Source organism: Monodon monoceros, unplaced genomic scaffold (genome assembly GCF_005190385.1).
Source record: "Monodon monoceros isolate NGI ecotype Baffin Bay Population unplaced genomic scaffold, NGI_Narwhal_1 Super_Scaffold_15, whole genome shotgun sequence".
Classification (NCBI taxonomy): Eukaryota; Metazoa; Chordata; class Mammalia; order Artiodactyla; family Monodontidae; genus Monodon; species Monodon monoceros.
This window is the reverse complement of record NW_021703771.1, coordinates 73,733,562-73,749,490: the sequence shown is the minus strand read 5'-3', so window position 1 is coordinate 73,749,490 and position 15,929 is coordinate 73,733,562. Positions and strand designations below refer to the sequence as shown.

At 39.4% G+C, this 15,929-nt stretch overlaps 1 protein-coding gene across 1 annotated transcript in view; it reads right to left on the bottom strand.

Annotated features, from left to right (window-relative positions):
- Positions 1 to 15,929, bottom strand: part of PLEKHG1 (pleckstrin homology and RhoGEF domain containing G1) — a 222,890-nt gene that overhangs the window by 38,299 nt on the left and 168,662 nt on the right. Inside the window, exon 5 of the mRNA XM_029223863.1 lies at positions 7,309 to 7,378. Coding sequence (XP_029079696.1) covers positions 7,309 to 7,378 — 70 coding nt within the window. The remainder of the gene's footprint in view (positions 1 to 7,308; positions 7,379 to 15,929) is intronic.

Here is a 15,929-nt window from a genome sequence, read left to right as displayed (position 1 = left end):
ATTTGCCGAATGATAATGACATTTTCTGCATGTCTGTCTGTCTCCCACTCTACGCTGTGTTCCTGCAATAGGGGGGCCCTACTGTGTTCATCTGGCACATAATGTCTGTTGAACTACTGAATCCCCATCTCTCCTATGAAGCTGAAAATTTTTTCAGAGCAGGATACAAGTCTACGCACCAGTATGCGTCCAGCGTGGCAGCAATGCCTCAAATGCTTAAATATTTGGCTAACTAATGGGGGCTTCTTGCCTTTTGCTATGATCATATTCCAGGTTCCCTCATCAACAAATTCTAGACATAATATCATTTCACTTATACAAAAAAAAAAAAAAAAAGGTCATGAAGAACCTAGGGGCAGGACAGGAATAAAGACGCAGACATAGAGAATGGACTTGAGGACACGGGGAGGGGAAAGGGTAAGCTGGGATGAAGTGAGAGAGTGGCATGGACATATATACACTACCAACTGTAAAATAGATAGCTAGTGGGAAGCAGCCGCATAGCACAGGGAGATCAGCTCGGTGCTTTGTGACCACCTAGAGGGATGGGATAGGGAGGGTGGGAGGGAGACACAAGAGGGAGGGGATGGGGGATATATGTATACACATAGCTGATTCACTTCGTTATACAGCAGAAACTAACACAACATTGTAAAGCAATTATACTCCAATAAAGATGTTTAGAAAATAAAAGTATATATCTTTAATAGGAGGACTTTTAAAAAGAAGCATCACTGCAATGCTATTATCATATTTACGTAATTCCATGGGAAGGACTGAGAGGTTGGGATTAGCAGATGCAAACTATTACATATAGGATAGATAAAGAAAAAGGTCCTGCTGTATAGCACAGGGAACTAAATATTCAATATCTTGTGATAAACCATAATGGAAAAGAATATGAAAAGAACAGATATATGTATAACTGAGTCACTTTGCTGTACAGCAGAAATTAAACACAACATTACAAATCAACTATACTTCAATAAAATGTAAAATAAATAAATAACTCCATACTATCATGAGGGTTTGTCATCAGTATTCCTATTTTCTTTTTTTAAATGATAGTTTGCTGTTTGCTTTGGAATCCAAATAACACCCACACACAGCAACTTGACATTGTTGATATCTCTTAAGTGCCTTCTAATCTATAAATTCCCCCTCTTATTTTCCCCTTGCAATTAAGTTGAAGAAAAACCAGATGGTTTGTCCTGCAGAGTCTCCCACACTCTCAGTTTGCTGATCACATCCCTATGGCTTCCTTTACTGTGTTCCCCTGTCCTCCTCCTTGTGGTTTAGGAGAGGTTTGATCAGATTTAGGTTTCATAATTTGGCCCGAGTACATCATAGGTTAGACTACACTTAAGTCGGGAGGCATATGATGTCTGGTTCTCTCTTTCTGTGATGTTAATAACCATTGGTGGGCTTCCCTGATGGTGCAGTGGTTAAGAGTCCGCCTGCCAATGCAGGGGACACGGGTTCGAGCCTTGGTCCGGGAGGATCCCACACGCTGCAGAGCAGCTAAGCCCGGGCGCCACAACTACTGCGCCTGCGCTTTAGAGCCCACGAGCCACAACTACTGAGCCCACGCACCTAGAGCCCATACTCTGCGATGAGAAGCCACCACAATGAGAAGCCCGCGTGCCACAACGAAGAGTAGCCCCCGCTCACCGCAACTAGAGAAAGCCTGCACGCAGCAACGAAGACCCAACGCAGCCAAAAATAAATAAATAAATTTATTTAAAAAAATAACCATTGGTAATTATTGCTTAGATCTGTTAATTCATGAGGGGTTACAACATGGTGATATTTCTATTCTACGATTCTGTCTTCATTTATTAGCCAAAATCTTTCCAAAAAAGGAACTGCCTTAGACTGGTTACCCTGCAGTTTGTGGTTTGTATGGGAAAGGCAGGATAAATGCTTGATTCTTTTCCTTGATTTTCAAAATAATGCCTCGGTTCTCTAACATCCTGCAAAGGGCTTGGGTTTTTTATTTTATATACATATATATCACTGTGATTTCATGAATATAAACATATTTGATGAATTTCAGTTGTTTTCAGTTAGTTATCTTTACTGATGCTCAAATGATCCCATCTTTGCCCAGTAGGAGCCTCTTCTTGAGTATTCGTTGACCTACAGCCTCCAGCTGCTTCCTTGTTTTCTGATATGACAAGATGTTCCAGACTATCTTGTATATTTACTTCCCTACACTCATTCTTCGCAGAGCCCTGATTCCTTTAGGTAGGAAGTAGTATGTGGAAACCACAATCTGAGTTTTAGGGATGCTCTTACTACTAGGTTAATTAGTATTCCTAGGCCTTTTCAGTGGACAAAGCTAGGAATATGGTATTTTTGTAAAGCTAAAATACATACTTAGTTCATACTAATTCTTGTAATTCAGATTCAGGACTACAGTGTTTTTAATTAGCCTCATTCTTACCCTGTATTTTCTTTCTCTTGCCAATTCCAGTTCTCAGTGACACAAATGTAAATATTCATTTGCTTTATCCCACAATATACACAATAATCCCAGAATAACAATACCAACACCATTATATATGATATCATTACTGAAAACAGTTAAGGGTGTATTTGTTGTATTTTGCCCATAGCATAGTTTTCAATTGATTGGAATTTCCTCTGTGTGGTCATGCCACAATCTGGATATGCAATTAGACTCATTGTTTCATTTTGCTTTCAATTAAAAAAAATTTTTTTTAATTTATTTTATTTTTAATTTAATTAATTTTTTAACATCTTTATTGGAGTATAATTGCTTTACAATGTTAGTTTCTGCTTTATAACAAAGTGAATCAGTTATACATATACATATGTTCCCATATCTCTTCCCTCTTGTGACTCCCTCCCTCCCTCCCTATCCCACCCCTCTAGGTGGTCACAAAATACCCAGCTGATCTCCCTGTGCTTTGAAGACTGTTTTAAACTTTAACTTTGGTTTATAACTATGTAAAATAGATATATGGTTTCAAAGTCAACTCTCCAAGGAAATGTACATTTAAAGATGTCTGGCTTCTAATCTTTCCCATTCTAGACTATTCCCTCCCTTCCCCATCAGGAACCAAGTTTTAATCTTAGTTTATCCTTAAAAATTTTTTTTAAACATACACATTTACATATAGGTATAACCTCCCCTATTTCTGAATAAATAAAAACAAGCTATGCCCGTGATTCTCAAACTTGAGTATTAGAATTACCTCGAGGGCTTATTAAAACACAGATTACTGGGCTGCACCCCTAGAGTTTCTGCTTTAGTAGGTTTGGGTGGGGCCCGAGAATCTGCTTTCAAACAAGCTCCTGTATGATGCCACTGCTGCTGGCCCAGAGACTACACTCTGAGAACAGCAGTGCTATACTCCCCACCCCATCCCCTTTCTAGTAGTATACAGAGATATTCTTTACTTGTACTATTCTATTGTGCTTTGTACTATTCTATTACATGGATATACCATAGTTTATTCAACCAGCTTTTTGTTTTGTGGACATTTGGGTTCCTTCCATATATTATATAGTTCTATACATATATTTATATATGCATATGTACCTATACTTATATAAAATATTTATTTCTATATACTGTACAGATTTATAAATTGTAACAATTAGTACTACAAAGCATAGCATCACCTTTGTTGAGTTTCTGTCACTATACCTTTGGAATAGATTTCTGGAAGTAGGATTGCTAGAATAAAGGGTGAATTCACATGTAATTTGGCTAGATATAGCCAAATTCTCCTCCACAGGGTCTATTTTGTTTTCCCACAATTACAGGAGTGTCTGTTTCCCCACGGCCTTGCCAACCTAGTAGGCTGCCAAAATTTTAAGCATAGTATTTAAAAAAAAAATCTAAACTAATTGCCAAATTCAAAAAGTTAGAAGATAAAAATATCTTGATTTCTGGCTTCTCTTGAAAAAGTATTAGATCCACTGGCCCTGGGCCTAGTTTCAGGTAACATTTCTGTCCCTGAGACATGAGTACCTCGATGGCTCTGGCCTCCACCTGGGCCCATTCATGCACTGTGTTCACCTGTTCAGCTCCTGAAGGCACTGGAGTGTCCCGCCCGGCTCCAGCGATAAGAAGGGCAAAGTGATTTGCCCAAGGTCTTCTAGGAAATGAACACCAAGCTAGAGCCTTTCCCTGGGTTTGCTCACAGGCTTTCAGCTTCTTGCTCCTTTCCGGCCTCCTGCTGCACTCAGCCTGGGATTGAACAATTATCAGGCTGATTTCCTCAAATTTAAGGACTTTTAGGATCATATGGAATACCAAGCTTAAACACCATGGCCTCAATGAAGACATATTAAAATTACATCATCTATGTGACCTACACACACCTACCCTAATAAAGCCTCAAGGCTTCTGCACAACTGAATTTCTGTGCATTTTGTGACATCATGGCTCTATTCCTACCTTAGACAGTTTTGATTTAAATCACTGACATATTCTTAATACAGAAGCAAATGCATATTGGATCTTAGATTTATAAGCTCCGTGGACAATTCAAATAATGGCTTTACACAAAAGTCAATAACTCCTAGTTAGTTAATTCCCTAAACACCTATTTCTTAGGATATATGCACACAAGTCCTTTTCAGAAGTATTTAGGGAGAAAGAAGGCAAAGACACACAGGAAATTATACAAAAATAGATATTTTCTTCTGGTTATTCAACTCTTTCAAGTTGCAATTAGAGATGATGTCAAAATGAGACATTTAATTATGAAAGAACCAAAACACGATAGTCACGGCTGGCCAATCGAACACACAGGGGATCTGAATGTTTATTGAATGAATAACCAGAGTATAGAAATCTGTATGATTTTAGGGTCTCTTCTGCCATAAGGTCAATTTCTCCCCACCCCACCTCTCTCCTTTTCACACACACACACACACACACACACACACACACACACTCACTCATTGATTCCTGAGTACTATTCACAGGACACCATGAGAAAGGCTTACTATGTACATAGCATAGGGGTAAGGTGACACTGACTTGAATGCACTCAAATCACACCAATATCTGATACCAGCACTTTCTTGAGGATCATTTCAGTAAGTGGTGGTGGTGCCTGGCACTGAAGAGAGAAAGGCTCCAGTGGGGAGGGGGCCGCGCATCAGGGGAGAGGAGGAGGTTAAGGGGAGGCTGGGTCTCTGAAGACGAACTTCGTCTCCCTCCTAAATTCCTCCCAGGGTCAGCCTGGCTGACAGTCATGATAAGGGATGGAAATGAGAGTGGAGGTGAAGGCAGGAGACCAAGGAAACCTGTTCCAGGTGTTTCCAGAGTCCTAAGAGCGGAGAAACACTGAGCTGGGAGAGAGCTCCGTCTGCCTGGTAAGGACTTTTCCCATCCCTCGCGAGAATGGCTTCAACAACAACAGCTCCTGTTGCTCTTTTATGGGCAGCAGCAGGTAAGAAGTCCTGTATTCCCCTCGTGCTGTCGCCTCTCCATACCACAAAAGCAAGGTCAAAGATGACTCTCTGTGGAAGCCCCAGTGACTCAGATAAAAGCAGATGGCAGCCACCAGCTTTACCTCTTTCATTAACGGCCTCCCAATTAAAGCAATTTTCCATTCCTCCCCAGAGGTGAGCAGCTGGCTGTGTGTCAGAAGTGTAACATCTTCCAAATTTCAGGGTGCTGAGTAAGAAGCAGGCTGTGCCAGACCCCACACTCCCTCGCGATTCCCGGCTCACACACCAGAGCATGGAGCGCTATAGTCAGTCTTCTAATTAAACTTGGCAATATCACAATGAGAAATCAGATTTGGGAGCTGGCAACCTGGCACATCAACAAACTTTTATGTGAATAATTAGGCCAGAGCTAAGCATACGCTGGACCAGCTTTAATCAACGTGCGATTACAGTTACCAGTAAAAGCCCCAATGTTTCCAAAAGCTTCTATGTTGTTTATGTGCTGTGGTGATTGTAACACAGCTTCTTTGATATACTCAGCATATCTTTTTACCCATTTCTTCCTCTTTCGTTTTCCTTCTCTTTTCCGAATTCCCACCCTGCAGGAGAATTCACTATAACACAGGCCGCTTGTGAAAAGAATTGTGTACGTGTGGGCACAAACACTCGCACCCACAAAGTCAGGAACCACACTTGAGTAGAGCCTAGAGTGTTATGTTTGGATTCAAAACCATTGGATCATCAGAAATGACCCCGTGGAACAACCTCAGAGCCCAGTCAGGCTGGCAGGACATCTCCAAGTTCACGCTGGACTTCAGGATTCTAAATGAGGTGCTAACTCTGGGCTACCCCAAAGCACAGTCATGAACTTTGTTTCAACCTTTGTACATTTGAAACCACAACTGCAAAAATCCCATGAAGTTTTACTGCAAAAACAATTTCTGCTAGAGGTTTTCTAAACAAAAGCTGTTGAAATTTCAAGAGAAACGTAAGATTCTATATACAGTAGGTAGTATGTCGAGAAAGTAATGTTGTCAAGCAGGGGTCCCCAATCCCTGGGCTGCGGGGCAGTACCGGTCCGCGGCCTGTTAGGAACCCGGCCGCACAGCAGGAGGCGAGCGGCGGGAGAGCGAGTGAAGCTTCACCTGCCGCTGACCATCGCTCCCCATTGCTCGCATCACCGCCTGAAACATGCCCCCTCCAAACGCCACGGAAAAACTGTCTTCCATGAAACGGGTTCCTGGTGCCAAAAAGGTTGGGGACCGCTATTGTAAAGGATCCCCTTGTAAGTTTCAGAATTCTCTCTCTTATCTGGGTACAGAATATAAACTGTCGTTTAAGATTTAAAATTCAAATCCTTTCCTTGTGTTTTTCTAAACCATCAGTGCAACTTAAGAAAAATGTAGGAAAATTAGAGTGCATTTTTAAGATGCAGGAGATTAATTCTGCTCTCTTTATCCCCCTAATGACTAGGCTAGTGCCACATATATATAAATACTATTTATATTCTAACAGATTTTTGTAACTGGTCTAGTGGTATTGTATATGTACTTATTTTTCTAACATTTCTCTAATCTGGACTCTCCTCTTCCCAAGATTAAAGTTTTTCCTAGGAAAGATATGTAACATCATTTAGCTACTATACAAGTTCTAGGACGACTACTAAGTTATTAGCATTTCCCAACTTACTGGGAACTGTGTTTTGTATTTTTTTTTCCCTAGCTAGTGGGGAGAAAAAAACCCCTCAGAGTGAGAGAGATTAGTGGTGAACCTCAGCCAATATGGAACACAATGGTCATTTTAACCTTAAAATGAAAACAATGTGTGCTCTGTCTCTGTCTTGGTTGGCTCAGAGAGATGAACCCTGCTTACCTTGGACACAAAGCATTCTGCTATGGCCACAGGATCATTTTCACAGTTTTCCAAGTCTTGCAGAAGTTCACTAATAAAAAAATAAAAGCCAGAATGTATTAGGTTGTGGTCTGAGAGTTGAGGACATTTTAAATAACTTAGAAGTTTAAACATTTATATGGCATTTACAAGGAATCGTATTTAATTGGATAACTGAGGACCTCTTGTCATTATATCCAAGGCTTAGATAAGGGACTTGCCCAAGGTCGTGGTGGAGCAGGGGTGTAAACACAGGTTTGACCTGTAACTCTCCCACCCAGAGATAAGCCCTACCTAACGGTTTCAGTCTTCTAGAAGTTTGTCAACATCTGTATGCATGCTCACACATACTCACTCATTCATCCAATAGCTTTCCAGGTACCAGATACTGTGCAAAGCACTAAGAACAAACACACCAGTGAGCCAAGTGAGATATGATTCCTGGTCTCTTGGAGCTTGGAATCCACTGGAAGAGTCAGACCTTCAGTGAAAAATCACACTGACAAATATAACACTATACATGGAGATACTGCTCTAAAGGAAAGATATGCCAGGGGAGGAAACCTCTTTCTTCAGATGAAAATCTATATTATTTTTAATGATTCATTATTTTAAGTAACTAACTGCAAAATATTTCACCGTGTGGACGTAGCATCGTTAATTTAACTGATCTCCCATGGCTGGATACAATTCTATAAATGGGATTGCTGGGTCATCAGGCATTCTCAGTTTAAATGTTAACACATTTCCAAATTGCACTCCATATAACTTGGATTGATATGTACTTTGATATGTTAAGTGTTTATTTTAATTAGCTGTGTATTACATATTTAATAAAAGGTTAAACAGTTCTACAGGAATTATGATAAAAATAGTTCTACACTTTCTTGCTTTTTGTTTCCCATTCTCGACTGCCACTGCCCAGAAACACTTTCAACTCCTAGCTGTTTCTGCTGTATGTACCCCTGTTTCCAAACATGCTGGTAATGCATTTTCATTCTTTTTGTTTTAGATATTTACTCCGTAATTTCCCCAGCTTCCTTTCCTCCCATCTTCTCAACAAGCTCTGTTATGAAATTTAATTAGATTAAAAGTCAGAGTTTACACTTTTTTTAATATTTATTTTATTTATTTGGTTGCACTGGGTCTTGGTTGCAGCAGGCATGCTCCTTAGTTGAGGCCAGTGGGCTCCTTGGTTGTGGCATGTGAACTCCCAGTTGCGGCATGCATGGGGGATCTAGTTCCCTGACCAGGGATTGAACGTGGGCCCCCTGCATTGGGAGCGCGGAGTCTTAACCACTGTGCAACCAGGGAAGTCCCCAGAGTTTACACTTTAAAGACTATGTAAATATTATTCTCAGCTCAGCCTTGGAGCGTACCATAACTACATTTCCTTTCTTGTACAACCATGTTGTACACACAAATATGTCATTGGAAAAGGGAGGAGTATTTTAATAGCCTTTTAGGTGAGTGTGTATATCTTTCTTTGATAAGACACTGAAACTCAACAAATGGTAGTTTCTTAGAGGTTTGTTGGAGTCTGAAACCATTATATACTATATCCTGTTACATTAAAATCCATTGATGCATCTATCTTGTACTCTGAAAGGAACTTTACCAGTGCATTATTTCAGAATAGTCCCAATTTCAAACATTCTTTCCTAATATTCCTATAAAAACATACCATCTGTAAGATTATTTTTGTTTTGTTTAAATATAGTTCTGATATTTGTATCAATATCTTTTATAGAAAGATGGGTGTGATTAAATTAAAGACAGTTGAAATCTAATCATTAGAATCTAAATACTGGATGAAGTAAGAGAAAAGATCAAAGAAAAAGAACAGCCAAGGAAGCAACATATCTGGACCAGTGTTTTCCATTACTGGAGGATGGAGTGCCCTGGATATAGGTTTTGTATCCAGGTCTTTCAATATAAATCCTCTTTCTGAGCACAGAAGAATTTTGAGCAGAATCCGTCATGTTACTTCTCAAGGCTTAATAGAAATACTCCTTGACAATATTTAACTCCCTGTGTTCTCTATGTTACACTCATCAAGCTACCCTTTGAGCTTTAATTTCATCTCCAGATTGAATCTCCTGGTAGGAGGGAGTGTCTCAGGGGACCCACCCAGGCTCTAGTACGGCTCACCTATAAGTGAACGGCCTTCATTGCTCAACAACCCGAGCTGGGAGGAAGCCCAGATGCCTTCCAGTCCTACCCCTTAATTTTAAGGTGAGAAAACCATGACTCATAAAAGGGAGGTGGCTTACCTTAGGTCATACAGCTACTAATTAATGGCATAGCTGGGGTTAGTATCAGGGCTTTTGAATCCCAGTCCCACACTCTATGATAAACACATCTATTGAAAGATTTGTTTCCTGATTGACTCAAGAAAGCTGAGGGCTAGACTCTGCATCACAGTGTCTTCAACCTCGTACTGCCTACCTGGAAGGCCTTGTGTGAATCATTTGGTCCGCTTTCCTTTACAGCCCTTTCTAAAATAATAGAAACAGTGAGGAGGAAGCAGTTGGATTTCTTTCAAGCTCTGTCCTCAGAGCAATCATCCGGATACAGTTGGCCAACCACCCTGTTTGTTCTCCATTCAACATAGTAATTACTGAAAGCCTTGTGTGTCAGGCACTGCTATAGGCACTGAGGTGATGGGGTAAAGAACATGGACAAAGGCTCTGTCCTGTGGTGTTCTGATCAGGAGCGATAAGTGTTAATAACCGAAGAAATAAACAACACAGTATCAAACAAAAGACAACAAATGTTGGCAAGGATGTGAGGAATTGGAACTCTTGTACACTGTTGATAGGAATGCAAAATGGTGCAGCCACTATGGAAAGCAGTATGGAGGTTCTCCAAAAAATTAAAAGTAAAACTACCATATGATCCAGCAATCCAACTTTGGGGTATTTATGTACAAAAATTGAAATCAAAATCTTGAAGAGATATCAGCACTACCATGTTCATTGCAGAAGTATTCACAATAGCTAAAATGTGGATATAACCTAAATGTCCGTGAATGGATAAAGATGAATAAAGAAAATGTGGTATATATATATATATATATATATATATAGATATAGATATAGATATATAGATATATATAGATATATATACAATGAAATATTATTTAGCCTTAAAAAAGAAGAAATTCTGTGACAACATGGAAGAACCCTGACATTATGCTAAGTGAAATAATCCAGTCACAGAAGGACAAATGGTACATGATTCCACTTACGTGAGAAATCTAAAATAGTCACACTCATAGAATCAGACAGTAGAATGGTGGTTAGCAGGGGTTGGGGGTAAGAGTAAATGAAGGAGTTGCTAATTAACAGGCATAAAGTTTCAGCTAAACAGGTTGAACCTGCTGTACCACACTGTAGCTCAGTTAACAATAACGTATTGAACACTTAAAAACTTAAGAGCATAGATCTCATGTTAAGTGCTCTTATTATAATAACATAAAATTTAAAAAAAAGAAACTAAATGAGATTTCGTTCTTTTACCAATAGAAACTTACACACCATAGTACAATATTGCTTAATAAGAATGTTTATGTGAAAAAACAGTAAAGTATTGGTTTTACTGAAAAACAAGAGAAACCCAACAGAATAAGATATTGTACTGTGTTAGGAAGGAAATAAAGAGGACAGTGTGGTAGAGAGCAACTGAGGCTGGGTGGTGGTGGAGGAGCATTGAGGCAGTCATGGAATGTTCTCTGAGGAGGTGATATCTGAGTTTGGGGAAGGTTGGAAGAGAAAGTCATTTAAGAAATTGATAGTGAGTCTAAGGACAGAATGAACACGGTGTGTTCTTATGCGAGGTGTAGAAAGCAAGCCACTGGCTGGTGTTTGGTGAACAATGGGGAGTGTGGGAGATACGGAAGACGACTAAACATAAAATAATACATCATGTACTATGGGAACTCAGATGGGGCCATGAAATGTGGGAGATCAGGGACTCCATAAAGACTAGAAACAGACTGTCATTCTAGAGTTACAGCCTAATGGGGTGGGGACTAGGTTTCTCATTGCATCAGTGTAACTAATGAACAACTTCACAAGTACAGTAGAAGGAAGGAGTGACTCACAGATTGTGTTTTGTACTCAAAGCTAAAATTAGAATCATTCTACCTTCAGGTCTGGGGTATTTTCCCTTTTCCCAGAGCAACTGTTCCAAATATCTCCTCCTTTTTGAGTAGGATTATGAAAAAGAAAATAAGATTTCTTACTTGAGTTCAAGTCCCTTGTTTGGATGGGCAGTTAGAGGAAACACAGTTCTCTTTTACAGAACATATTCCAGGTAAGACTTTCTCTGACCACTGATGTGGACTTGAAGTCAGAAACTGTAATACGACCTTGAAGATTCTATTGCCTTACACTGAGCCAGATTCAGGAAAAGGGCCTCTCCCCTTCCAGTGTGCAATAGACTCTAAGCACCACTTCCTTTTCCCACCCACCCAACTAGGTCAGTTGGCATTTTAACTTGTTTGCATCCAGAGGCACACATGCATGAGGGAATAGAAAATGGGGTGAGGTTAATAGTACCAAATGCTCCGTTAATTTCACTGATACATTAGCACTGGTCTTGAAAAGTCTACAAGAAGAAAGCCTGCAGGTAAAAATATATTTCTACCATTGTGCAGTAGTTGAAGACGTTTTGGTGGTGTGAAAAGGCATTAAAAGAAATGATAACTGCCCCCACCTTTCCCTGCCTTATTGTTGTATGTATCCCATGATTTGCTCTCTAAATTACATTTCAAAGGAGAAAAAAAGCATGGCCCAAATAATGTTTTTCTCTTAAGACATAAGTTACTTGCTCTGTGATGCTTTTACTAGCCCCTCAGACAAAATCAATTGCTTGTTCCTCAGCGTTCTCAAAGCATTTTGTTCATTCCCTGATTATATGACTTGTTGCCTCTGCTACACAATGATGTCATTCATCTTTATACTACTAGACTTAGCCCAGTGTTTTAAACACAGTAGTGACTCAACATAGGTATACTGGATAAAGAGAAAGGGTTGAAGGAAAAAAATTTTATTCTCATCTTTTGAGGAAGGAAGAGAGCTTATGATTTTAACTTGCTAAAAAATAATTTAAAAATAGAACTCCAGTATAGAGGAATGGTCTCTGCTTCCTCACTCTTCATCATTAAAGAAAGATTCAAATTGCTGTTTAGATAACTCCTCTGTATCCCAAGAGAGGGATGCTGTGTAAAAACAACTGACATCTCTTCTTTCATATGCAGTTAAAAAAAAAACCAAGTTTTGGGAGTTTAGGGGCAAGTTAAAATGGGGAAAGTGGTTTCTTGGACAAAGCTTGTTTCCTGACCGTTTGGGAATTTCTTCCAGACACCAAACCAGAGTCTTAAATTTCCAGGCTGTTAAAGGGATTATGAGAGAAAGATTTGGCTATAAAAAGGAAAGCAAAAATGAAATCTCAACTGTATTCCAAAACAGTTCACGTTGGAAGATTTTGTGAAATAACAAGTTGAATCTAGTAGTATGCCAAAACCGAACAAAGACAGTACAAGGGGGACTTCTCTGGTGGTGCAGTGATTAAGAATCTGCCTGCCAATGCAGGGAACATGGGTTCAAGCCCTGGTCCGGGAAGATCCCACATGCCGTGGAGCAACTAAGTCCATGCGCCACAACTACTGAGTCTGTGCTCTAGAGCCCACGAGCCACAACTACTGAGCCCGTATGCCACAGCTACTGAAGCCCGTATGCCTAGAGCCCATGCTCCGCAACAAGAGAAGCCACCGCAATGAGAAGCCTGTGCACCGCAACGAAGAGTAGCCCCTGCTCAGTGCAACTAGAGGAAGCCTGCATGCAGCAACGAAGACCCAATGCAGCCAAAAATAAATAAATAAATAAATTTAATTTAAAAACAGATAACATTAAAATAAGAAAAGAAAAGTATCTTAAAAAAAAGGCAGTACAAGGAAAGAAATTATACACTACTGTCATTTATGAACATACATTAAAAAGTTCTTAAAAAAATACAAATCAAACTCATTATGCATAAATACATGAAACATTATGGCCAGGTAGGGTTTATTCTAGTAGTGTATACATGATTCAAATCAGAAGGCCTATTAATATAATTTGCCACATTATGAATAGGAGAAAAATCATATGCTAATTTTCTTACAGGATGATTATGTATTCAATAAAATTCAATTTTTATTCACACTAAAATCTTAGCAAAATAGAAAGAAGTGTCTATCTAAGTCTTGGAACAAACATCATACTTAATGGTAAACAGTTAAAGCATTCCTGCTAATGTCAGAAAAAAGATAAGGATGCCAACATCTAATCAACATTGTATGGAAAGACTTACCCAAAGCAGTAAGACAAGAAAAAAACATAAGGGGTAGAAGAACTGTAAAGGAAGACAAAAAATTCTCCTTATTTTCAGACACTACTGTCTACACAGAAAATCCAAAAGGATCTATAAACCATTAATAGAACTGATGGGACAGTTTAGAAAGTTAGTTGGATATAGTATCAACATATAAAAATTAAAAGCATTCCTACATGACAATAATGGCTAATTTAAAAATAGAAGAATTACTCTAGTCAAAAATAACATAAAAAAGAATAAATTTTTAAAAGTCACATGTATGAATGTGATGGAGAAACTATAAAACATGATTATAGGGCATTTTAGAAAAGCTTGATTGATGAGATATTTTTACAGATAGGATGACAATATTGCGAAGATGTCGATTCTGCCAAAATTAATCTAAAAATTAAATCGAATTCCAATAAAAGTCCCAACAGAGTTTTTCATGGAACTTGACAAACTAATGCAAAAAAAAAAAAAAAATCGGGGCTTCCCTGGTGGCGCAGTGGTTGAGAGTCCGCCTGCCAATGCAGGGGACACGGGTTCGTGCCCCGGTCCGGGAAGATCCCACATGCCGTGGAGCGGCTGGGCCCGTGAGCCATGGCCGCTGAGCCTGCACGTCTGGAGCCTGTGCTCCGCAACAGGAGAGGCCACAACAGTGAGAGGCCCGTGTACCGCAAAAACAAAAAAACAAGAAAACAAAACAAAACAAAAAAAATCACTTGGCAGTGCAAAGAGTTAAGAAATGCTAGGCCATTGTTGAAGAAGAGCACTGTGGATTTAATAATTAAGACAATGTGGTATGGAGTAAAGATGGACAAAGAGACCAACAACACAAAACACAGAGCCCAGAAACAGGACCATACATACACATAAACTTCACCTAGGAGGAATGTGGAACTACAAATCGGCATATAAAGGATGTACTTTTCAGCCTACGGTGGTGGGACTATGAGCTAGCCATATGAAAATAAGGATTTGGATTTCCTACCACAAACCATACTTGCATCAATTTTAGTTAGATTAAGGACATAAGTGAAAAGCAAAATTTTAAGACTTTTAGGAAAAATATAGAGTATATTTATGAACTGAGAGTAGGAGGTAATCTTTTAAACAAACACAAAATCCACATACTATAAATATTATATTTACTTAGAGTAGTCAAACTTATGAATTTTACAACTTATTTTTAAAGAAACCATAATTAAAGTTAAAAGACAAGTCTCATACTAAGGGAGGATTACAACTCACATAATCCACAACGATCTCCAGGGAGAATTCATCAAGAACTCCTATACAACCCTAAGAAAAAGAAACATCCTGGGACTTCCCTGGTGGTGCAGTGATTAAGACTCCTCACTCCCAATGCAGGGGGCCTGGGTTCTGTCCCTAGTCAGGGAACTAGATCCCACATGCATGCCACAACTAAGGGTTCACATGCCACAACTAAGGAGCCCGCCTGCCGCAACTAAGTGCAACCAAATAAATAAATAGGTATAGGTACTTAAAAAAAGAAAAGAAAAAGAAACATCCTTACAGAAAAATGATCAATGGGTATAAACCAGAAATTCACAGAAGAAATCAAAGTGGCCAAAAAAAACAAGAAAAGAGGCTTAGTCTTAACTGCAATTGGTAAAATGCAAGGTAATGTATCCCCCAATGGAATATTATATCACAGTTAAAATAAGCAAAGTAGAGCTATAAATCTCAAAGGCAACGTTGAGTGAAAAAAACTTCTAAAAGGTTGACACGATTTGTGCCATGTTTGAAATAAGTTAAAGCATGCTATGTATTTTATTTTTTTTAATTTTTATTTATTTATTTTTGGCTGTGCTGGGTCTTCATTGCTGTGTGTGGGCTTTCTCTAGTTGCAGCGAGCGGGGGCTACTCTTTCTTGCGGTGCGTGGGCTTCTCGTTGTGGTGGCTTCTCTTGTTGCGGAACACGGGCTCTAGGTGCATGGGCTTCAGTAGTTGTGGCACGTGGGCTCAGTAGTTGTGGCTCACAGGCTCTAGAGCGCAGGCTCAGTAGTTGTGGCACATGGGCTTAGTTGCTCCATGGCATGTGGGATCTTCCCGGACCAGGGATCAAACCCATGTCCCCTGCATTGGCAGGTGGATTCTTAGCCACTGAGCCATCAGGGAAGCCCTGTATTTTAAATAAGTACTTACATACATAGTCATGGCAACAAAGATCATACTTGGGAATGAAACACCAAGTCTTGGATAGCAGTTATAGTTAT